Source organism: Vidua macroura, chromosome 9 (genome assembly GCF_024509145.1).
Source record: "Vidua macroura isolate BioBank_ID:100142 chromosome 9, ASM2450914v1, whole genome shotgun sequence".
In the NCBI taxonomy this organism is placed as follows: domain Eukaryota; kingdom Metazoa; phylum Chordata; class Aves; order Passeriformes; family Viduidae; genus Vidua; species Vidua macroura.
The window spans coordinates 23,066,971-23,090,330 of NC_071579.1; the positions used below are offsets into that span (position 1 = coordinate 23,066,971).

Sequence of the window (23,360 nt, forward strand, 5' to 3'; positions counted from 1 at the left end):
CCTGCCTTTGGGGCCGCTCCGTCCCTGCCGCGCTGATGGGAAGTGATGGCCGGGCTGCGTGTGTCGGGCAGGGACAGCGCCGCTCGGATGTGCTTTCCAGGCTGCTCCCTTTCCATTCCTTCTGTCACCAGGGGCACCCTTGGCCTCCCTGGGCACCACGCTGCCGCTGCTAATGACCAGAGAATGAAAATGGCAGGGGGATTTGTTTTCAACACCTCTTTCATCCAGTGGCTTTTTAACTTGTGGCACTGCAACTCAAAGGCTGCTTCTCTGTGGAGCTGAATGAGCCAAGATAGGGGCTGGCTGCTGGGTCTGGTGTAGAGGTGGAGCAGAGTGAGGTTCTCTTCCCAGCTCTGCACTAATATTTCAGCAGCAGATCAGGTACTTGTTCTGGCAAAACGGTCCCAAGAATTTACCTGTAGAAGACCCAAAATAAGTTGTCTTCCTTTTGTCACTGCTACAGTGCATGGATTGGAGGATGGCAGTAAAAAACCCCTAAAAATACTAATAAATTCACCAGGCAGACTGCTCCAACTGAATTGTTTGGCCATGGGGAGTCCTACCAGAATAATTAAACTGCTCCTTCCCTGCATTTCCCTGTTAAAAACGTGATGAGGTGAGAGAAATTTGTGTCTGCGATCAGGATAAAGAAGGCTTTGTTTCTGTGTTTCTCTCCAGATGGATGTTTGCTGAGGAATGCTCAAGTCATATCTGATTCCAGCCTCCTTCCATATTTTTTGCTGGCTCTACAGAGCTAGTGAGGCAAGAAAAGAGCATCCTAAACTTACATGAAAGAGCCATGCTGAAGGATATAGGTATGCACTAAACCAGAACTTCAGAAATCTCTTGGGCACCAAAGTACAAGCCAGAAAGAGTGTGGCTTACCTCTGCCTAAATGAGAGGGTTGTGGAACTGTCAGCGTGGTGTACCCAACACAAGAAAGAGTTGTGGAGCTTCAGCAAATAAAATTTAGACAAACGATGAAACCTGTGTGTGTTGAGAGTCTGTGTTGTTCAAAGTGCCAGATATCAAAAACATTCTTGTTTTGGTCTCAAGTTGCCGTCTCTTAAGCTAGGAATGTCACGTTTACAGAATCCTTTCCAGCATGTGAGGAGTGGAGATGTGTTTTTCAGGGAGTTTTAACACATATGTATTTCAATGAGGAAAAACAATGCCCACAGAATAGTTTGAAGCTTTCTTAGTGCTGGAGCATGAGAGAGTATAGGGGATGATGAATACTCCTAGTTCCAGATTGTGGGAAAGTATATCCTAACACAGAGAGTCCTGAGTTCAGGGAAGCCAACAAGAAAGTCTTGAAGGAGGCCTTTCTGTTCTGTGCTGATGTGTTCAGCTGAAACTTTGTAATTCACTTGATGTTTGTGCTCTAAACTGATGCACTTGATAAAACAATCAGCAGAAACTTGCCTGTACACTGGTCCTTCTCATCCTAGCATTTCAGAAGCTTTCTCTGACTCGTTGGCTGCAGGGAGCTGTTGATCCCACAGTGTTCAGGCATGAAGGCTTTCAGAGCATGCTGCAGTGCTCACAATGTCAGTAACGATTTCTGGCTAATGCAGCTTTTTGTGGTGTCATCTCTCATTATCACATGGGCTTTCCTTGGGCTTTTTCTTGTCTCTCATTCAGAATTCTGACCTTCCTTATTAATTAAACAGTGACTTTCCTGCAGCCACTGATTGAGTTATTCAGTAATACCTGCCTAAAGCCATCATAATAAAAGACAGAAGTTCTTTTTAATGCAAATGATTTGGTTCCAGATGTTTTGATCACATTAAACGATGGCTCAAATTAACCAGCTATTGGATTAAGCAACAGGCTACCTTGGCTGCTTTTTCTAATCATCATGATTCCTAACATGTTTGTTTCCCAGAGCATGCTCTCAAGAAGGCAGTGTAGCTGGTTTTCATGAAATAAAAACAGTAGAGACAGAAGCTATCTAGGATGGATCCTGTGTTTTTCATAGCAAATCTCTTTCCTTTCCATAAATATTACCTGCTACCAAGATGGTGCTCTGACTTGTTTGTGGTGGGCTGAGAAGGAATTTTTCAGGGTGTACAGGAGGCTTTGTGGTCCTGAAAGTGAGTGTTAAATACCTTGTCTGAGGCTATCAGGTGCTGCATCATCCTTCCACATTCTAAGCAAGTTCTTGTAGAGGGAATAGATGTGTTAGTGGAAGGGCCTCAGACTTAGAAGGCAGAATCCAAAACAGGGTTCAGTGGCTTGATCACTCAACTTTGAAAACAATTTCAGATTTCCAGGTTTCCAAGGGAAAGATTTTAACCATTCTAATAACTTACTATGGGATGTGTAGCAGATATTCTTCTCCTAGTTGTTAAATTGTGAATAGCTGCCTCTGTGAAATCAGAGTGCTCAGCTACAGGTTACAGATTTCCTCTGAAAAGTGCCAAGTAACAGTCTCTGTACTGTTTATAGAGGTCAGAACTGGGAGTTAGAATGGGATTTTCTGGTGTGAAATCTTACCATTTTTGCCAAGGGTTTATTATTTGGAGCTGAGCAAATAAAGACTGGATCTACAAACTTGACATGTCTTCCTTTTTTGTTTGTTTTCTTTCCCTGGTTTCTCCATGCAGCTCGGATTGGAAAAATGAAACGGAGGAAGCAAGACGAAGGGCAGGTATGTCCCCTCTGCAGCCGACCTCTGTCAGGATCCGAGGAGGAGATGAGTAGGCATGTGGAACAATGCCTTGCAAAGGTAGAGGCGCAACAGGATCACCAGCTGCCATTCCCTTTTCCCTTCTCTCAGCTCTGTCTGTAGTTGATCTAATGTGGGGCAAGAACTAACATTGCTGAGCTTGCAGGCAATGCTAACTGTCTCCCTAAGATCTGTAGTTACTTCTTTGTCTGGGAAGATGGATTCTTCTGGATTTTTCTGTTCTATTGCATTAGTAACTTTTTACTTCATGCGCCGTTCTGCTGTTACCGAGATCTAATTTGTAGATTTTAAAGGTGGAGCTACTGAAGTTTATGAACCTTATGTAGGACTTTAGACATCCTATGTAGCTCAGGAAGAGCAGTTTGTTCTGACCTGTGCTTTTGACAACATTAGAATTATTGTTTGTTGGGTTCTTTTGTAGCAGACTGGGATTTTTAAAGGTTGCATGATCATCTTACTCCAGGGAGAAGTGCATTTAAGCAGAACTATTCTCATGCTGTTCATCCCAAAGACAGCAAGGAAGGAGACGCAAGCCCTGGGGGAGGGAGAGTTTTGTCATAGGGCTTTTTGTTTGTGTTTCTCAGGAAAAGCCTTCAATAGAAGACTTGTTGCCTCAAGAGGTGTATAGTATAGAGGTATATGTAGATCAGTATGCCCCAAAACTACGTTACAGGAGAACACTTGTGCTAGGGGTCAAAGGAATCTGTGGTGTCATGTTCCCCCATGGTAGAGGAATTTTGCATGCAAGGCAGGGGAATACATGTTGAAATGAACACCAGCATTGTTGTAAGGACCAGAACTTATATTTCCTTGAGTAAAAATTATGAAACTTGCAACTTGTTTTAATCTTAGGTTGTCAAGTTCTTCCAGTACCTATTTACTTCTAGTTTAGGTTAGTAGGAACAGGGACGGGAATAGAGGCTGCTGTATGCTCTATACTTAGCTGTCCTGGGAGCAGTCCAGCTTTTCTTCCCCATCCCGCCACGAGTTATGAACCCCAAAGAGCCATTTCGTGCATCTCAACGCTCTGCCCCTGCTTTACCCCATGCAGAGAGAAGGTTCGTGCATGACTGAGGATGACTCGGTGGACATCGAGAACGAGAACGGCAACCGCTTTGAAGAGTACGAGTGGTGCGGGCAGAAGAGGATACGGGCCACTACTCTCCTGGAGGGAGGATTTCGAGGTGCGCCAGTGTTTTGGGGGCACTTGTAAATCATTCTGTTGTGGAAGTTGATCATTACCTATCTTTAAAGGGAGGGACAAGGGGATTTCACTTCCACAGAAGGCAGAATCATCAGCCTTTGCCAGAATGTAAAGTAATTTCAGTTTTTTGTCCCTCTTGAATGATGAGAGTCAAAATTTGTGCAAATCTTGAACAAAGCATGAGGTTATTTCTTTCTCAAGGAATGTGACTGAAGAGGGAATGGGTAGATCATATGGGGAAAATAACGTTTTATATCTCACACGTAGTAAGAAATACATGGAAATATATGAAGAGAGGGAAATAGAAATGAAATTGTAAAAATTCCCAGCCTGGAGTGACGAAAGCTGGTGTATCAGCCTCTGGTGATGTATTGGAGGTGACAGCTAAGTCGCTTTAGCACCTGCATAAAATATTAAAGGGCCAGTTGTGCATTTATCACTCCATCCCTTTTAAGGTTGATAAATGAGAATCCAGGAACCTGCTCTGCACCTCCAGCACTGCAAGCCCTTAGGGCTCTCAGACAAACACATTTTATTTTTCCTCCTTCTTTTGCTCCTTCCCCAGTGACGGGGAAATCAGTTACCAAGGAGAGAGTGAGTTATGGTAAAATTTGACCTCTTGTGAGCTTTATTGGTGAATGTAATTTTAGCTAGAAACCTGGCCCCTTTCTTACATTCAGCCCTTTGGCCTCAAAGAGGAGGATTTACTAAACTGTTCATTGGCATGAACCTCAGGCGCTCACGAGAGTTTCTCACAAGCAATCCACGTAGCGCATGCTTAATGAGAGGAGGAATGCTGGCTCCCTTCGTTCAATAAAGAGGATGGGATGTGATCTCTTCTTATATCAGCTTGGATTTTAATTTAAAATATCTCAAGGGGAAAGGCTACTGCATAAGGAAGTTGGACTTAAAAGCTAGCCGTGTGCTCAGCTAAAACCAGGCACTCCTGATCTGCTCTTGCTTTCCTCTGAAATTAAATTGTAGCTGGGTTATAGCAGAGCAGATGATAAGGAGCAGCTTCTTTGGGCTTTAAAGGACCCCCAGCGAAGCTCACACTATTACATGCTGTGTCAGTAACCTAACTTTTTTTGTGACTTCATGGAGAGTTGTGTCTGTGCATGATTCCATGTAGAGGCCTGATGAGACCATGCGGGATCTTAGACTGTGTTCATGTAGCACAGACACTACAGTCTGTACTGGGGAAGCATGGGATGTCTGTGTGCCTCTGTTGTTGTCATCACTGCTAGTCCTGGTTAGTAAAAGCTGTTCAGTTCATTTCTTCCCTGTTTTTTGTGAATGAGTGGTTTCTTCCTTCACCCCCACCAAACACCTGCATTTGAGGAGAGCACGCATTTCCACTTCCTTTGTTGTGGACATGGTGCTATCTTCACCTGGTAAATGTTCCCAGTTGCTTTTGAATTAACTCACTGAAGTGTGATCTGAATCTTCCACATTACCTTGGTCATATGGAGACCCTCTTTCAAATGCGGCTTCAGGTGGACAAAATGTTTGTAATTGATGTAGTTAGGCTGGGTAAATATAAAGTACTTGCTCTTTGTTGCATTTTCTTTGTTATTTTAAGGAATTCTCAAATGTATTACTTGTTACTATGTCGATCACCTGCTTTCCTCCACCAGAAGTTAGACAGGTTTTGGCATCAGTTAGGGCTGTAACCTCTGCCAGGTGGGTACACACACATGAACAGATACTTGTTCATACTTAGAGAGGGTGTTGCTTCCATCAGGAAGTATGGGGTCTGTCTCTTCTTTCCTTTTGGAGACCTTCATTACAGTTTCAGGAACTACATGGACATCCAGGAAAAGATTGGAAGTCCAGGAGGAAAGCTGAATACATGTAGTTCTAAAACCCTCCATACTCACCCTGCTGACAAGGCTTTTGGGTTAGACTTCTTCCCTTGGTGGTGCTGCATGAAAGATATCTGTAGATCAGCTCACAAGCACAGGAATCTCCCTGTATTATTTGTAGTGAGAAACATCCTCCCTGTGCAGCGTTTCGTGGCAAAACTACAGCTGAAGAAGGGACTCCTGGTACCTGAGCAGCTGGCAGGTCTCTAGCACCTGGCCTTCCTCCTCTGGAGCACACCTCTGCTGGCAGCTAGATTCAACAGCTGCCATGCTTCTCTAGAGAAGTGTCCTCTTCCATAAGCAGGGGAATTTTTTTTCTAACAATTTCCTACCTAGTATCTTGGGATAATCGGACAATATGTACAGGGTACCTACCTACTCTGTGCAAGAAGTTGTAAAATTTGGAAAGCCAAAGCAAAGTTGGAGTGATCTCCTACAGCTGGCTGATTGGATTTATTTTTAATTAGGTTACACTTTTTCATGCTCTCTTTTGTGGCTCTCCTATTGTCTCTGACTGCTGCATTCATGGGTCTCCATCATTCAGGACTGCTGTGTGCACTCTCAGGTAACCTTAAGGTGACTGTCTTTCTTCTTTTGCTGCCAGTGTTGGCTCTTGCCAGACAGAATTCTTAATTTACAGCCCTGAAGCACAGCACAACGTTTTGTAGATGCTTTCTAATGCTTAAAACTGCTTTGTCTGGAGTTGGCAAGGCCCTCGTTAACCCCTGTCACCTGAGGCTTTGCATTTGGCTCTGTTCCCTTTGCTGAGAAGTAGCAGTGATGTGGAAATCAAATGTCTTTTATAATGCCAGACAGCCTTTACCAGGCTACAGGGATGTCACCAGTGTCTAAAGAGATGACATGGGGAAATACATAAAACCGGAGGGGAAAATAGATGGCCATGTGTCTCATTAATTTTGGTTTTAATGGTGTGTTGCTTTGAGGAGATGTCACAGCTGGGTGAAGGGGGAGCAGGACACTGTGGCCAGGGTGCGTTGCACGTAAGTCCATTGGGCAGCATTACAGCAGTGTCTTGAACTTAACACAGATCCTGGCTTTTTTTTATCATTTTTTGTTAGGGGACAAGGTTCATATCACTCACTCTTCACATGAGGAAAATTCTTTGCCAATTATATAGAAAATCCTGACAGATTCTCAGTTGGACTAAGGTTGAGAGACCTTAGGGTTTTTCTTCCTAAAAACAGAAACATCAGGGAAATGAACAGCCCTGTTTGGATTTTCTGGAAGATGGTCTAAAACGTAGAAGCAAACACAGGCTGAAACTCTAACTTGTAAAGTTCCTAGGATGACACTTTCCTGCTTCCAGAGCACTTGCAGGGAAAACTTGCTCTTCTGACCTGAGGAGCTGTCTTAGAAGCTGGAAATTATTTGTCTTCTCTGTTGGTGTTACAGCTGCAAGCCCCCAGTCAGGTCTAGTGCAGCAGAGCCAAAGCACGCCTACTTGGCTGCCACAGCTTGGCATACCTGAGGCAGCAGGTGAAAAGAGCAGGCTGTGGCAGCAAGTAGGAATATGACCTGAGAAGTGCAGGGATCTGTGTGTTGTCTCTGAAGCTCTTAAGTTTGGTGAAGGATTTCAGTCAGGAAGTAATCAGTACTTCTAACTGTCCTCCTGGCTTCATTTGCTATCATTCAATTTGCTTTCCAAAACTGGAAAGATGTAAGGTGTAAATAAGATTATTGGCAATTATATAGGGCTTGGAACCACTTTGTTTCAGTAGAGGTCCTGCTTGAAGCAGGGGTTTGTAGGAGAGTTTGTGGTTCTGTTTGGGGGTAGGTGCAGAATAACCACCAGCATGAAATACCAAACTCCGTTTAAATCAAGCTTGTACTTCAAAGTGTAAGACTGTACAGATAAAATAATCAGATATTCTCCTGCCTCAGTACAGTGTCACAAGACTAAAATTTCTCTTGAAATACCTGAACATTCAGTAACTATCTCTCCCCATGTCTCTGAATCACCTCTTTCTGAAGCTCTTTGTTGCACAGGATTATTTCATGCCACCTTTAATGAGTTTAGGATGCCAACAAGGCTTCGCAAGTGAAAGCGTCAAGTGGCTTCGTCTCTGATGTGGGGTTTGTTGGGGTTTTTTTAATGCTCAACATATTTGTAGCAATTCTTCTATTCCAGTCCAGAATGGATGCACGTTACCCTCAGTGTTTACACTGTAAGGTTATCCCTTTAAAGAATTCCTGAGGGAAGTTCAAAAGGTTTTTTTTTTCTTTGAAAGATTCAGTGTCTCTTTTTGTGTGTATGTTTCTTACTTGAAAGAAGGGAAGGGAGGGGGGGAAGTGGAAAAAAAGTGCTTTATCTGAAAAGAATCACATCAGCTTCACACTGATAGAAGCTGCTGTCATCTCTTAAACGGCTTAGCACAGTCAAAAGGCAAGAGGACTTAAAACAGTGTCTTACACAGGGATCGATGGGTGGAACACATAACTCGTAACTGCAAAAAAAAAAGCAGCTCGGGGGGAGAGATAACGGTAATGATTGCATTGAGGGAAGCTTGAGGGAGGCTTGTTCTTTGTAACACAGCTTCAAAGGTGTCTGGACTGGTGCCTAAGCAAACTGTCCTGTGAAGTTGCTGCCTCTGTAGGTCTAGGGAAGGCGGGGTGGTGGGGGATGCTTGCACCCTTCTGTTTCTTAACAGATGGGACAAAGATTAGTAAATGCCAGGTTCGCGGTTCCCTTCTGCTGCCTCAGATTTGAGGAGAGGATTTTGTCACTCGGTCTCTTTCCGTCCGTTCCGGGAGGCAGCTTGCCCAGGAGAGGGGCTGGAGGAGAGCAGGGCTGGGGCGGTTGGGGAGCTGGGTGTTGGGCAGGATGTCAGTTTATCGATCGCACCTCAGTCAGGAGAGCTGCGGGCGCAGTGCTCTGAGCACGAGCGGCAGCGTGCTTAATGTGATTGAAAGGCAGTTAAAATGGCGGTGACCTTTTCAGGGGGAATTAGATTGCCTGCCAAGAGTGGTTAGAGGGAGTGATAACGCCAGCTTGAGGAAGCTGTCCAGTCTGCTTCAAAGGGAGAGAGACAGGGAAAGCAAGCTGGCAGCAAGTACCATTTAAAGCACGAACCGCACGGTCTGATAGAACAGAGATTGCTGTCCTCTTTAGATATGAAAGAATCGAAGAATTGTAGCTAAGTTCTCTCCACCCGCCCTGGCCTCCTCTTTTCCCCTCCAGCTCCCCCACCAAAAAGCCTTCCTCTAGGTGCAGTAGCAAGCTAGTCACCACTGTTCTTCTCAGTTTCTTTTGCTTCAGCAGATCGGTTGCATCAAAAATAACACAGAAGAGAGAAAGACTTTAAAAATGTTAAAATGGCAAGCAGGGCATTTTCAGGGAAGGATACTTTCTAAGAAAGATCAACATGACAAGGATTTGCCTGATAGATTGTGATACTCTTGAAGAAGGAGAAACACACAGGGATTACTTAACTCTGAAATTTCTCTTTATTTTTCTGGTATTTCTTTTTATTTCTCCATGCCGTCCTACTTCCAAGCTAGCAAAGGGCTTGGCTCTGTTTGCTAATGTCTTACCAAGGGAAAAGAACAGCACAACTAAGTGTATGCATAGAGGGACTTGGTAAAACCTTTATAAGCTGTAACAAACTACAGTTATCCTTGGGTGACCATTTGCATTGGATGTCATGTCACATACAATTAGGGCAGCTGCCTGGAAAGTAGGACTGTATTAAAATGCTTAAAAGTTTCTAGCAAATGGCTGAAGTCCTCCCACTGCCAGCTTTCTATCAACACAGCATCAAGATATGCTTCAGTTTGAGCAGCAAGTGTTGTAGTCCAGCCTTCATCCAGTGTGGGTTAGTTGTCCCAGAAAGAGCATTGGGGCAGTAGCTGTATGCTCCTCAAGTTTGTTTTCCTTCTAAATCCATGCATCATTAGAATCATTCTTTCATGTGTGAGGTCCTGGCCTCAGAATCTAAATAGATACTTTTTAGTTCTCCTACCTCAACAACACGTTTTTGTGATTACAGTGACTTCTTGGGTCTGGTAACTGCCTGGCAGAAAGATCCAAATAGAGAGGGAAAACTCGCTTGTGCTTCTCTGTGCAATTTCATGAAAATGGAACTCTACAACGAAACTCTTAAAATCTGTGTTTAACACGTATGTGGAAACTGAAGCATGGAGTAGCATCTTCTCTAACATTAAAAAGATAGTAGCAGAGCTGGTGACAAACCTTTAAAGTGTTGCTCTAGAATCTCACCTGTAGCCAGCTATGCCCTCTTTTTCTGATAAAATATAATGAGACATACAGGAAAGCTTCAAGAGGCAAGGAGCCTTCCTTTTTTTTTTCTTGTCAGGAGATTCAGGTTGCATTTAAGGTTATACTGGTAAGAGGGTATACACTGATCTATTCACATGCAGCAAAAGCTTTTGAGCTGAACAGTAAATGTGTGACTTCTCTTAAGAGACTGTGTGGGAAATGGAAGACGTCACTGGCATATTTAGGCCTTTTGGAAGACTGGTCTAGTAACTAGAATAATCATTGCTGCTGCTGTGTAGATGAGCCAGAATTCATTCCTTTTACCCTGGCAAGCTAAAGCAAACTTAAGCTTGGATGCAAGAGCAGTCTGTGTTAAGAGTGCAAGGATTCTTTGCTGAAATTCTTAATCTTCCTCCCATTTAGCAGGAGCTCAATTCAGTGCATTTCTCTGCCACGTTTCCAGTGTCAGCATCTCTCTCTAAGGTGAATGTGTCTGTACATCTGAGCATCTTTCCCAGCCTCTCAGCCCTTGAATTTTAGTCTTCCTATATTTGGGTTGCTACCTTCTGCTGGTCACTTCTTTGTGCTGTAAGCTTTCAAGTGGGCAAGATGTATAAATTCCATGCTTCTCAAGTGCTTACTCTGTGCCTTATGCTCCTTACAGAGGGCTGCTGAGCCCCAGAGCACTCAGTGTCCCTTACCTCAGGCCTTGTGTAAAAGTGATAATCCTGGTAATCCCTCCATTGCAGAAGCACAATAATTTGGACTGGTCTGATGGAGTAGCCCAACCACTTTTTAACATTTGCACCTCTCTCCTTTGAGAGCGAGTACTTGCCCATAACGTAATAGTTGACCTAAAAATGCTAACAAAGTCTGTTTGCATAGTGTTAGATAAAGTAATCACATGGGCTTTCTCTGTAGTTTGTGTCTTCATATAGAATTTGAAGGATTCTGTGGTTAATAAATATCTCTTAAGTATTGTCCTGTATATTAATATCATAAGTTGCCTCTAGTGAGACAGAAAAGCAGATTAGAATAGTATGTGATTTAAGAAGAAAAAACTTCTTACCTTATGTACAAAAGCCAGCATGACCTGCCATGTAACTGATGTCCAATGTCATGTGTGTTTGAAGGTCATATAATTCTTCAAGGAACACCATTTTGTTCATTTTGGAACACAAAGTAATCAATGGGACTTATCAATGTAAAAATCATTTTAGTTGGAAAAAAAGAAATTGGTGAGGATAGCCATTAAAATTTCTCACTGCTGATTGTACATTTGTGTTAACTTGAATGCATACAAAAATATAAGAATATAATTTGTATCCTCAGTCTGCTAGAATGCATTAGCTGAAAGAAGCACAATCAAGTAAACCTTGGCGGTTACTTTATGTAACACTGACAGCCACTCTAACCACTTCTGCAGGAAGAAGTGGAATTCTTTCCCTTTTACAGTATTACATATCCTAGTTGGGGGATGAAAATGGACGTCTATCAACCCCTTCCTAGAGAAAGGAAGGGGAGAAAAAGAACAGAAAATGCAATTGTAACACCATGAAAATTAGCAGGGGGAGGGAGTAAAGGAGCTTGTAGAGCACCTGAAACTACTCATTTTTTGAAGTAGACTGGGTTTCAGTTGACAGTTCCTTTAAACTTCACGTTTTGTTGATCTCGGACATTAGCTGCTCTGCAGTCCAGTTTTCTACTGGTCTGTTAGCTGTAGTTTTGAAAATCCCAGGCTTTAAGATAGTAATCTGATACATTTTTAATTTTTTCCCTCAAGGGTCTGAAGTTTTGCTAGAACTGCAACCTACTTCTTGGACACTCAGGTCAAACTTGAGCTTTAAGCACACAATGGTTGATTGACATGATTTTAATAGCATTTTAGAATACAGTTGTTAAGTCGGGGGCAGTGAGATGTTCCTAAAGGAAGAAGGGAGCACAGGTCTCAATGGCTCTAAACAGCTCCTGTCTCCGCGTGTCGTCTCCTACACACGGCGGTGAAATGCATTATCGAGTAGTGCCCGGAAAGTGGCTAACTGCGTTTGACACACGCCAACTCCCTGCCTCCACACTGGATAATTGCATTGTCAACTGTTCAGCAAAGTGGCAGGTGACACTGCAGCCGGATTGATTGTCCTACTGTGGAGGCTCCCAAGACTGTCAGCCACCCAATCGATAGAGTTTACACAAGACACTGTGACTGCATCTGTAACTAATTTCAGTTTGAACCTCGCAAGATGTGGCTGGCCCTGTTTCCTGGCCTCTCTTCTTTGCTTGCGTCTTCTTCCTGGACGAGGAAGTTGTTTTTCCATGAAAGCCCGGTTTTATTTCTTGTTTTGGAGCTGGAAGTGAAGAAATCAATGGTATGTTTTGTGGTTTCAGAGTTGAGGGCATTACAGCACATGGCTAACTAGCAGCTCCAGTTTTGCAATCAATAGACTGATCAATTGATTAAATTAGCACTGATTTTTCTTTCTTCTTTCCAGCCTAGAAAAGAATTAGTTTGAGAGGAAAAGCACATGTGTTTGGCCTATGAAATTTAGCCCTTGGTTTTTCCAGTCCTTGGTTGCCTTTCCCCCATGAATACAATCTCTGTGCTCATCATTGTTTAAAGCAAACTGCATTGAGCCCCGCCACTGGCGGCAGCCTGCTGTAAGCCAGGGTGTCACATTCAGCTGTTCACCAGCCTTGCAGCTTCATGCTCGGCTGCCTTAGAAAAGTCATCCTCCAAGCTCTGCTGTGCTGCTTTATTATTGGCAAAGTTGCGACATTCCTGTGATCCCTGTCAGTGGTGCTTATTGATCCAGTGATGTGAATCTGCTTAGTGATTCAAGATTACTTTAATTCTCCCCCCTTCCTTTTTTGTTTGTTTCCACCCTCTCCCCAGGGGAACAAAACCTTTCAGATCCACCTTTCCCTAACTGTGGAAAACGAGCTGTAGCTGCAAAGACCATAGCTGTTGCTGCTGCTTTTGTACTTCAGCTCCGGGTTTTGAAGAACAGCCTTTGAGATAGACATGAGGCTGTTCTCACCTTCCTGTATCACATCAGCACGAGGCTCTAGGAGGCAGCCATGAATTGTTAAACCAGATCAGACCTTTGGTCTGGTCCAAGTGTGTATTCCCCTCTGCAGCCATAATCTGTACCTGATGGGTTACAGGAGGCATAAAAGACATCTCTGGTATAATCCACAATGCTGCGAGGGGTGGGGAAGCTTCTTCCTAAGCCTTGCAGCAGCTGGCTCTTACCCTGTACAGCAGTGCTTGCCTGCCCTTTGTTCAGCATGCTGCTGCAAAATTATGGTAATGGTCGTAAAATTATATGGCCCCTTTCTTTAAAGGCAGCTGTTTCTGTGATCTGTTAGCAAAAATCCCTGTAAGCATCCACACTGGTAAGCAGTCAGGTGTCTGACAGCCCATTTGTGCCCCTGTGGGAGCTAATAGACAGCATCAGATGGATGCATCTGCTGTTTCAGGTGTGTGCTGTAACAGCACAGTTGGGTGTCAGTTTTCCAGGTAAATCACCATTTAGCTTTAAATGGATCTGGCTCCAGAGAAATAAAACTCTTGTTTTGTAAGCAGCTTTTCTTGGCTTCTAAATGTCATTTTTTTTCTGTAGCAGGCTGGGAACATCACCAGAACTATTGTATCCCTGTTGGTGCTAGGAAAAAGTGGGGGAACAATTTCACTGTTGAAAAATAAGGCTAGGGAGGCATTATGGATCTGTAGAAAGACCTGTGTTCAGCATGGCCTCATCTTTGCTTTTCTCTTATTTTCAAGAATTTTTAGTGTCTTTCTCTGTCTTCCCAGATGTCTCTTACAACAAAATGGTGTCCATGCCACCTTGTCCTCTTAGTAGTAGTTTGGGATACTTCAGCAGATGATGAAATAAACCCAGTTTAGAGCCATTCTCGGAAGTATGTGAGGCCTGGCCGTGAGTCTGCATAAACTACTTTTATTGTCTTCGTTGTTTTTACTCTGCAAGAAGCCAACGAGTGCCATTTCGATAAGAAAATAGAGTGAACGTGCTGGAAAGGGAGGTTGTACAGAAGGGGGTCACTGCAAGGAGTGTAATTAGCAAAGGCTGCAGTTCTGGAGATTTACGGGAGGCCTTTCTTCCTTCCTGAGTACATGTCAACTACCTGCAAACACAATGAATGACTCTTCCCAGCCAAAATAGGCCCCAGTAGAGCTGTATGCCTCTAAGATGGATTTGAATTTAGACCCATTTATGGAATTTACACAAAATTCGGGATTTCTGGAATATTTCCAGTATAGATTTTTCACACACACACACACTCTCCCATTCCTTGAGGGCCAGACTGGAGAAATGTTGGTCATCCAGATGAGTTTGATCCTGTGCATGAGCAGTATCTAGTAGCTGCATTCACAACACTGGTGCAAATAATAATACTGACATTTTAATTTTCTTCCTTGGCTTCCTTTGGAGTGATAATGAAATATAAACATATAATTAAATATATAGAGAACAGTTGTCACCAAAACCGATCTGCCTAGACAGGAGTTGAGGAGCAGAGGTGGGGCCCAGTAGGTCTGTGTTTTTGTACCTGTGCTTGTGAAATTAGGCTGGGGTTGTTTGGGTCTGCGTTGGTTCTGGTTATGTTACCATTCTGCCCCTAAGACTGCCAGTCTGCATGTGAGCTCGTGCCTGTGCAGGAGCAGTGCTGTCAGCACCTGAAGCAGCATCTGTTGTCACTTGGACCATCTGCTACTGAGTGTGATGGAGAAAAGGAGGTACTTGAATGTGAAGTCCTTTTATGTGTTCTGTGAATCTGCTTATATATCATGTTAATAACTCTTGATCTTAACCTGGGCCACCATTCACTGGAGAGTTGATCAGGTGACCACTCATCAGGAGGACTGCATAAAGGAAGTGAGATTTGAGAAGCAGTGCAGAGGTCAGAGAGGATGCTTAGACATAGGGGACGACTTAAGAGAAAGAAAAGTGCTTTTATTTTATTTGCTTCCCCTAAGAAGGGGAAGGAAAGGATTTCTGGTGAGATTTATCTACAGACATTATTAATAGGTATATGGAAAGAATGGAAAGTGTTTTTACCTTCAAGTTCAGCTGATTCCTGTAGCCTGCCAGTGCTTGAAGCTGGCAGCAGTTACGAGGCATGCGAATTTTTCCTGCTTTTCTGACCTCTAAGTCAGTATTTCAGAAACACTGTTGCTTGTGTAGAGTACCTAAATTTTTCAGAAAGTAACAAGAATTGGTGCTCAGGCAGACTGCTCTGAGACCAGCCCAAGCAAAGAAAGCTGTGTACACAGTGCTAGGTAAGTGATGTTGATAGGTACATTCTGATTGATGGGCGAGTTTGTCTCCCAAACTGTCACAGGGTTTATAGAGGTGCCACTCAATACCAGTGCTGGAATTGCTTGTCAGAGCACCTGGCTACAAGAGCAATGGGGATTGGAGACAGAGCTGTAACTTTGTTTTTTCTCTGCTTAATGGCCCCAGCGTCTGACCTGCCTGTTCACTCTTGTTTGTCTGGTCCTTAAGGAGGCAGCTGGGATTAAGACTGTCAGAGAACTGTGCTGCTTTAGCATCAGGAGGCTAATTGTATTGGGGCTGGCAGCATATGACAAGGGGTTACCTCCTACCAAATGCACAGCAAGAGCAAAAAATTCTCAACAAGGGACAAGAAAGATATAGGAGAGTCTGCACTGGGTTTGTTCTTTTTTTATCTAAAAGCAGTGTTTTCAAATTCACACGTGGAATTACATTTCTCAGGCCTTGGGTGACTCCTAAGAGTCAGAGCTGCTCCTGTGAATAACAGATCATGTCTCTTATGAATTCCTAGGTCAAACTCCCAAGTTAACATTCAGTTGTGGGATTTCACTTTGTTAACACGTGGGAATAAAGTTCTGGTCCCAAGCATTGACCTCTGGATAACACACTGGCTTTAGAGGTCTCTCCTCTAGGCAGTGTTGCTGATGGCTGTGAATTATTGTGTGACCTTCAGAAGCAGAGCCTTGCTGGAGGAGCCCTTCCCTGTTCTCAGTGCACACTACTGAATTGCAAATCACCCAAGTGGAGTTGGTAGGGGGTCTTCTGGAAGCTCTTGGCCTCTGCACTCCATTTCACATTTTCCTTTCTCCTGGATGGCAGTGTACACCACCAACAGGAGCTGGAAGTTGTGAACCCTCTTTACATTTGGGCTGAGTTAGTGAGAAGCAGGTGTGATCCTTTTGGGCCTTCCTTGCATTTAGTGGTCTTCTTAATCCATTTATAACAGTGCTTGTCCAGAAATCTGGTTTGAATGAGCCTGAGATGAATGAATAATGTCAAGCAGTTCAGACATCAAATATTTGAACAGCTGCGTGGGTGTTTTCACTGGCTTTGTGCATGGAAGCAACCCCAGGAAGTTAGACAAGGAGGGTCAGGTTGAAATTGTGGCACCAAACCTGATCCCACTGGAGCAGGCCTCAAAATCCATCCCTGCTGCAGAATGAAAAGGTATTATAGGATGCTGGTTGCAAGCCATTCGTTCCCCAGGTGATGCTGGGCCAAGCTTTACATCCCATTTTTTAGTATTTTGTTGTGTGCAGGAGCAGTACTGGGATTTATGGATCTTTTGATTTGCATCAGAAACATGTTTTGTGGCTTTTGTTTTTCCTTTTTATTTAAAGCAGCTTCTGAAGTCCTAAAATTGATAGCACAGCTTATATTCAGAATATTTTTTGGATTCATGGAGGTTACTTTGTTTAGCATACAGTTTCTAAATCATTGGTTTTTACCATGTTGCAAAGGGCTGCACTTGGTCACATAAAAAAAATTCCATATTAAGTGAAAAACTGAGAGTTGGATCACCTGATTGCGCCTTCCTTTAGGTGTCAGTCTGGGAGTTCTTGTTTGATCAGAAAAGAAAATTTACCTTTCCCCTGTCCCTCGTTTTAACCTATGAACTTCTCTGCAGTGCACTCTCTGACTGAAAGGTTCTCTCAGATCATCCCAGTGTGTATTTGCCATGATAACACATACTATCCAAACTGTCCCCTTGTACACTCCCTGTTTAGGAAGTATAGTAGTCTGCTTGCAGTGCACCTAGGCAATAGAGCTAGATTCAGCCAAAGCTCTGGAATATTTTCCTTCCAGACTTAAAAGGGATTTTCTTAAATACAAAGGTCTTGAGAGCAAGGACACAAGGATTCTGAAGACAAGATGCCTTAATATTTGTAAACTGCATTGCAGTAAGCAGATCTTCTCATCTTAAGCTCTAGCCATAAACCACCATTTGGCTTGAGTCACTTGGAAACAAAATTGATGGAAAGGTGCATGTCTGCTGTGTGCTTGGCATCCTTACAGAGACAGTAACAAGGGGGATGGTCCCACTTATGTTCACTCATTTGGCCACCTTCCCCCCAACCAAGGCACTTGCTCCGAGTATTCATTGTCTGGCTAATGTTCAGATCACCCCCCTGGGACTGGCCAAGTCACAGCTCCAGCTTTGCATGATTTGTGTCTCCCACAGCTACAAGAAAAATGAAGACCTGTGTGTCCAAAGTTTATGGCCTTTGAGAAGTGATGGGCTAAAGTAATGCCAGGTGCAGGGGATGGTGTTACTGCAGGTTAAATGCCATGCCTATAAATTACCACGCCATCGCCCACTCTTGACTTCTAAAGCAGCTTTGAAAGACTATCCAGCTTCTTTGACAGGTCTCTCTTACCCCTCTAAATCTTCTCCCAAACATTGTGATGAACTGAATGAGTCAAGATTTACTAGATGAGCCATTTGCAGCAAGAGGAGGCAGCTTGTGGCACATGTTGGCTGGTAGTGTACAGCCAGTATGTGAAACACTCTGAAAGGGGTCTGCTGGAAATGGGCTGCCCCAGGGACACCATGGTGCTCACCTACAACCATGGCTCCCACAGTACTTGGCATAGACTGGGTGCTGCATTGTTGGTGCTAATTGTGTTACTTCTGCTAAAAAATTAAGTCTGGGAATTACTTTGAAGTAAAAGGTACTTTATGCTTCTAGGGAAAGGTTAGTCTTAAAATCATTGTCATGCTACAGTTGTCACTCGTTAAGGACCTTCTTGATATTCAGGGAAGAGAAATATCAAATCCATATAAACAAATTTTATTGGGGGTTTAATGAATCAGTGAGAGCATCCGTTCCTAGAGGGCGACAATAAAGAACTGTGTCTGCATGGTATCCTTGGAAATGAGACCTTTGCTTTGCCTTGTTGTCTGCACAGATGCAGACCATTGGAAACACGGTTCACTCTTCTGGGCTCATGTTAAGTGTGCTGGTGAGAGCCCACTGGGATGAACAGACTCAGACAGGAAGGCCTGAAAAGGCTCTCCTAAAGCTTTGGAATGTCCTCATTCTTCAGACATGCATATAATATTGAGTGCTTCTAAATGCAGAATACAGGCTAAAATTATTTTAGAACCATAATCACAGTACAGGAACATAGACCTTTTGGGACATTGGTGCAAGGCCAAGGCAGTATCTACCTTACTCTTCCAGTCTTTGCAGTTGGGATGTGTTTCCTGGTCTTCCACAGACTTAGGTCACCAGCCCTCTGGATGTGCCAGGTCCTTCAGGCTCCAGCAGATACCTCTGTCGGAGCCAGGTGTCCAGTTCTGCTGTCTGGACAAGGGTGTTAAGTGAAGGAACATACTGGAGGCAGCTGCAGTGAGTACATTTCTATCTGCATAGCTGATGTACTCAAACAGCTTAGATCTGCTGCAAAATTGAACACAAATGGAGACCTTGCAGCCAACACCCTAGAGTTCAGGAGGCCTTTGCTTAATATCTAGTCTTACAAGAGAGAGCATATTCAGTGTTAGCTCTCATAAAGAGATTCAGCTAAAAGAAGCCTGGTTACAGTTTACAAAACGCCTGGGACCAAAGTAAATGTAGACATTGTTAGAAAGTGGGAATTGATGCACTGTCAGCCTCAGGTGGAACTGTAAGTGGTTACTTCCTGCTGGAATTGGGACTGGATGTGTGTCTGACCCCCCTGTGCTAGAAGAGCAGAATTCTTGATGAGTTGCATTGCAATTTGCTCATGTAAGTGCTTGTAAGGAGCTGTTATTGACAGAAGTCTGATTTTTCCCCCCTTTTGTAGAAGCAGGTTTGTTGTTCTTCATTGTTTTAGATTTTAAAAATCTAAGCCATGACTAAATGTATTTTAAAGTTAAAAAGCTGTTTCTAATTGTATTTTAGCCTCTGCCTGCCCTCTGCATCTGAATTAAGAAGTAATTTAGAACATCCTTGTGGCCTTCTCTTACCTGCTAGTAGTGTGAATTTTGCATTAACTACTTCTATGAAAATGAAGTCCTTCCTATTCAGCTTCATTGCTTTTTCTGCCTTTGAGAGAGACCCTTACAGTGGCTTCAATTCTAAAATAATTCATGTGGAGAGCTAAAAGTCGAGAATATTCCATTTTCAATGTTGGGGGCATTTAGAGCATAAAATCTAAGAAGTTAGAGCATTTCTGTGAGTGTTCTTGTACTGTCTTTGGAGAAGGCACCTTTTATGAGGCTGTTAAAAGTAAAGGACAGCACCTGCAAACCGGTGCTGTAGCACCTTTCTTGGGAGATCTCATACACTTCATTTCCAATTCAAATGCTCATCCGTGTGTTTTATTTTCTTTCAGGTTCTGGGTTTATCATGTGCAGCGGGAAGGAGAATCCGGACAGCGACGCTGACCTGGATGTGGATGGAGACGACACACTCGAATACGGGAAGCCACAGTATCGTTTTTTGAAAGGCTCTTACCGAGAGGGGACCCAGAGGTGCATCTGCCCTAGGAAATGGTGCACGATCTTTGTCCAGCCCTACTGCAAATGACACAGCCTTCTCCAGTTCCCATGTTATTTGAACTAGGAGGGGTTCCCCATTGCTCCCTTTGAGATCCTACTCTTGATACAGCACTACTTCAGACCTGGTTGAAATCTATAGGAGACATTGCAAGGGATCAGTTAGAGTTTCTTTATTCTGTTTTGTAAACAATCTGTTGCCTCCATGCAGGTTTGTTCTATATGGATAGCTTTTCCTGCTTCACGGGTAGGAATTGAGTTTCTTTTCCACAAGACACCCTTTCGTTTTCAAGGGGTTTGTGCAGTAAGCACTATTCACCTTCCACTCTGCGAGATTTGATTTTTTTTTCCCCTTTCATTAGATAGTTCATGGGCAGAGCTATCATTAAAGGCAATTTTTGGGAACTTCTCCATCTGGGAGCAGGCTCTTTGGGTACAGCTCTGGGAGAGCTGTGAGCACACTTCTGCCCTACAGCATTTGTAATAGGCATCAAGGAAGAATTCCTGCAAGGGCATTAGACAGATATTGCCTTAGCTGTGATGAGGGGCAATGTACAGCCATAGAATTAGGTTTTATTGAAATCTGTACCAGCCTTTAGGATTGAAGCTCTAACCTTCCACTGGTAAAAGAACTCTGTACTTCAAACAGAATTTGTGAAATTGTGCAAGTTAGGTTTGCACAGGTTCAGAAACTGGTTTTCCTTTTCCAAGAAGCTGTGGAATCATTTTGCTATCAAAAGATTTCTATTTCTCTCCAACTAAAACAAAACTTTAATCCAGAATTTAAAAGCAGGCCCCTTCATGGATACCACCCCCTCTATTTTTTTAAGGTGTCCCAGAATTTGTTTTGTATCCCAGACAGTGTCCCATCTCAAAAGCCTTTCCACTGTCTGCAGCAGGGCTGTATGTTCCTTAACCCTTTGTGCTCAGGTACACAGAGGCAGACATTATCCCTTGCACTGGAGAAGAGCCAGGTGAAGCCAAAGAAAGGGAAGCGCTCCGAGGTGCTGTTCTAAAGTAAGTATCATGCTTTTCTAAATTATTGCATCCATTACTTTTGGGGAGTCTCAGTTTGTGGAAAATTCTCTGTTCACTTGAGTACAAGGATTGCAACAAGAGACTTACGGAGAAGCACAGTCCCACAGGTGGGTCTCTCTTTCTACCTGTGCAGCCTCAGTAAAGCCTCCCTGTACACTCACCCTCTCTTAGCCATCCCACTGCCCTGACAATGCCATCTTTGCCCTGAACAGTGCTGGACAGAGGATGAATTCTGGAAATGAGGAAACTGTGCTGGTCTAAGGCCTTACGTATCATCTTGCTTCATGATGAAATGTGGCCTCTTAGCAGTACAGTGTGATGCCACTGGAATCTTGGTTGGCACAGTAGGAGTCTGGCATCCCATGTGTGACTTCATTGCATCCGATTGCATGTTGTGGGGTGTGCAAACTGATCCTTCTGTATTCAGCTCTGGGTTGGGGCAGGATGTGTGCTCTGCCCACATACATGTGTGGAGAATGTAGGCAGCCAGCATTCAGGGCACTCAGGGAAGCATTCCAGGCAAATAAAATGACAGGGAGCTAGGATTGCTTTCTAAGCCCCCTGCCCTGCATAAAACAGGACTTAAATTACCCCTCTGTCTCTTTCACTGAGTGATCCTGTGGGGTCAGGGTTGAAGTGATTGATGGAGCAGTGAAATGAAATTTTCTTACTGCTTAGCCTGTCGCAAACACTAGTTCAGAATTAGGTTTCACTCCATAGAAAAGTGGCATTTGCCACATTGGATCCAACCCATTGGTCCAGTCAATACTTTGCTAACTGTGCTAGTCCAAAAGCAGGGCTGCAAAGACACTGAAGCTCCTTCACAGCTAGGACTCTGGTATTGTAGCAGGAGGATACTTGGTTATCAGCGGCTATGGACACTTAGTGCTTGGTGAGAGAACTGAGGGCCTGAGGCCAGGAGATGCAGTCCCTTCATGTGGCTTGCACCTAACATTGTTGTGCTGTTTGGACAAGGTCCTTCCTTGCACATTTCCTGGACTCGTTTGCCCATCTCCACAACACAAGAGGTGATGTTGCTTTTAAAAGCACTTTGAAATTCTGTTGAGTTTCTGTAGAAATGCAGTAGTGTCACTGATGCCATGAAGCATGAGCATGTTTTTTGGCTGGCCATCTGCTCACATTTTGAAACTTAGACTGATGGATAGAAGTATTAAGAGAGGAGTGGTTGGTGGAAGGTGCTTTTCCTGAGCAGCAAAATTTTTTGTATTCAACCTTTAGCATATTGTCCTTTTCTCTTTTAGTGGTGGCACACCAAGTACTCGAATAACACCGGAGTTTTCTAAGTGGGCCAGCGACGGTGAGTGTTGAAATTGTAAATTGTTAATTTATATACTTCAGGAGGGCAGATAGATAATGCATGTCTTTTGCTTCCCAGTACTTAGGAGAGGTAGTTACTAATACTCTTGCAGTGTCATCAGATACATATGCACATAAAACCACACTATCTTTTTGGAACTTTACAGCACAATTAAGTGTCAATAATGGCAACTAGGGCAGTTCCCAAAAATGCCACCTTAACTGGTATGGTGATGAGAGATAGGGTTTGGATTGACTTGATATCATGTCACTGAAAGGCAAACTGCTGTATTACAGAGGGAGCCAGCAGAGCCTGACAATGTGATGGTGGTGTTTACCTGCCGGGTGTTTAAACTACACAGGTGCATTTATTATTGTTTTTTTTTCCAGCTACTTTTATCTTCCCTTCTTTGAGAGGCTATGCTAAAGACTTGTATCTTTTGGGTAGATCTTGTCTTTCTTGGCCTTTATATGGCAAGAAAAGCCTATTGCTCTGAAATCTTCACCTTTGGAGTGGAAGCTCTAGGATCTGTCCTATTTCATGACTTGTAGTTGAGACTCCAGAGCAAATGAGTTAATGTGAATATGAACCTTTGCATACTTGAAAGCTCATTGGATTGAGAAGGAAGGGGGAAGTGTTAAACCCATTCGACTGCTGAGGGTTTTTATTCAATGCCAGCAGCACTGTAAGTGTAAGCAGCAACCTAGTGGAAATATGAGAATAATAAAACCTGGCGCTTTCCAGCTGTAGATGCCAAATCCATTTCCAGACCTGGGCAGTGCTGCCCCAGCTCCCTTAGGAAGGAAACTGAAGCTCAGCGACCTGAAGAGACATGTCCCAATGATTTTGTTCCCTGTTCTGTTCCTGTCATGCTTTGGGCATTTGATTCCCAGCCTTGAAAGTACCTACAAGATATAACTACTTGCCAATGGGAGTGGGGGAAGGGAGAAGAACCAGTTTTGCCAAGGGCATGATGGTTAAATGGAGAACATAGGATATCTATCACAGGCATTTCCTTCTGTGGGATAGGCAATCACATTTACTTTCTGTGACGTAGAAGCACTTGCTTATAGGTATTATCAGCTTCAGTAGCTACAGCCATGGAGGTGATGAGGAGGCAGCCCTGATGACATTTGCTGTGAGCTGTTTTCTTCATACCTTTTACCTGAATACACAGTGATGAACCTACAACCCTGGGGCTGGTTCAT

General features: G+C 43.6%; 1 protein-coding gene across 4 annotated transcripts in view; it reads left to right on the forward strand.

The window, feature by feature from the left end:
- The window catches only part of RNF220 (ring finger protein 220), a 214,325-nt gene that overhangs the window by 163,507 nt on the left and 27,458 nt on the right, over positions 1 to 23,360 (forward strand). For 3 of the 4 annotated variants that reach the window (XM_053985583.1, XM_053985584.1, XM_053985586.1), the window contains 5 exons: positions 2,610 to 2,731; positions 3,744 to 3,876; positions 19,634 to 19,730; positions 20,727 to 20,813; positions 22,097 to 22,152. In XM_053985583.1, the coding sequence (XP_053841558.1) occupies positions 2,610 to 2,731; positions 3,744 to 3,876; positions 19,634 to 19,730; positions 20,727 to 20,813; positions 22,097 to 22,152 (495 nt within the window). The remainder of the gene's footprint in view (positions 1 to 2,609; positions 2,732 to 3,743; positions 3,877 to 19,633; positions 19,731 to 20,726; positions 20,814 to 22,096; positions 22,153 to 23,360) is intronic. The other variant, XM_053985585.1, reaches the window with a different exon arrangement.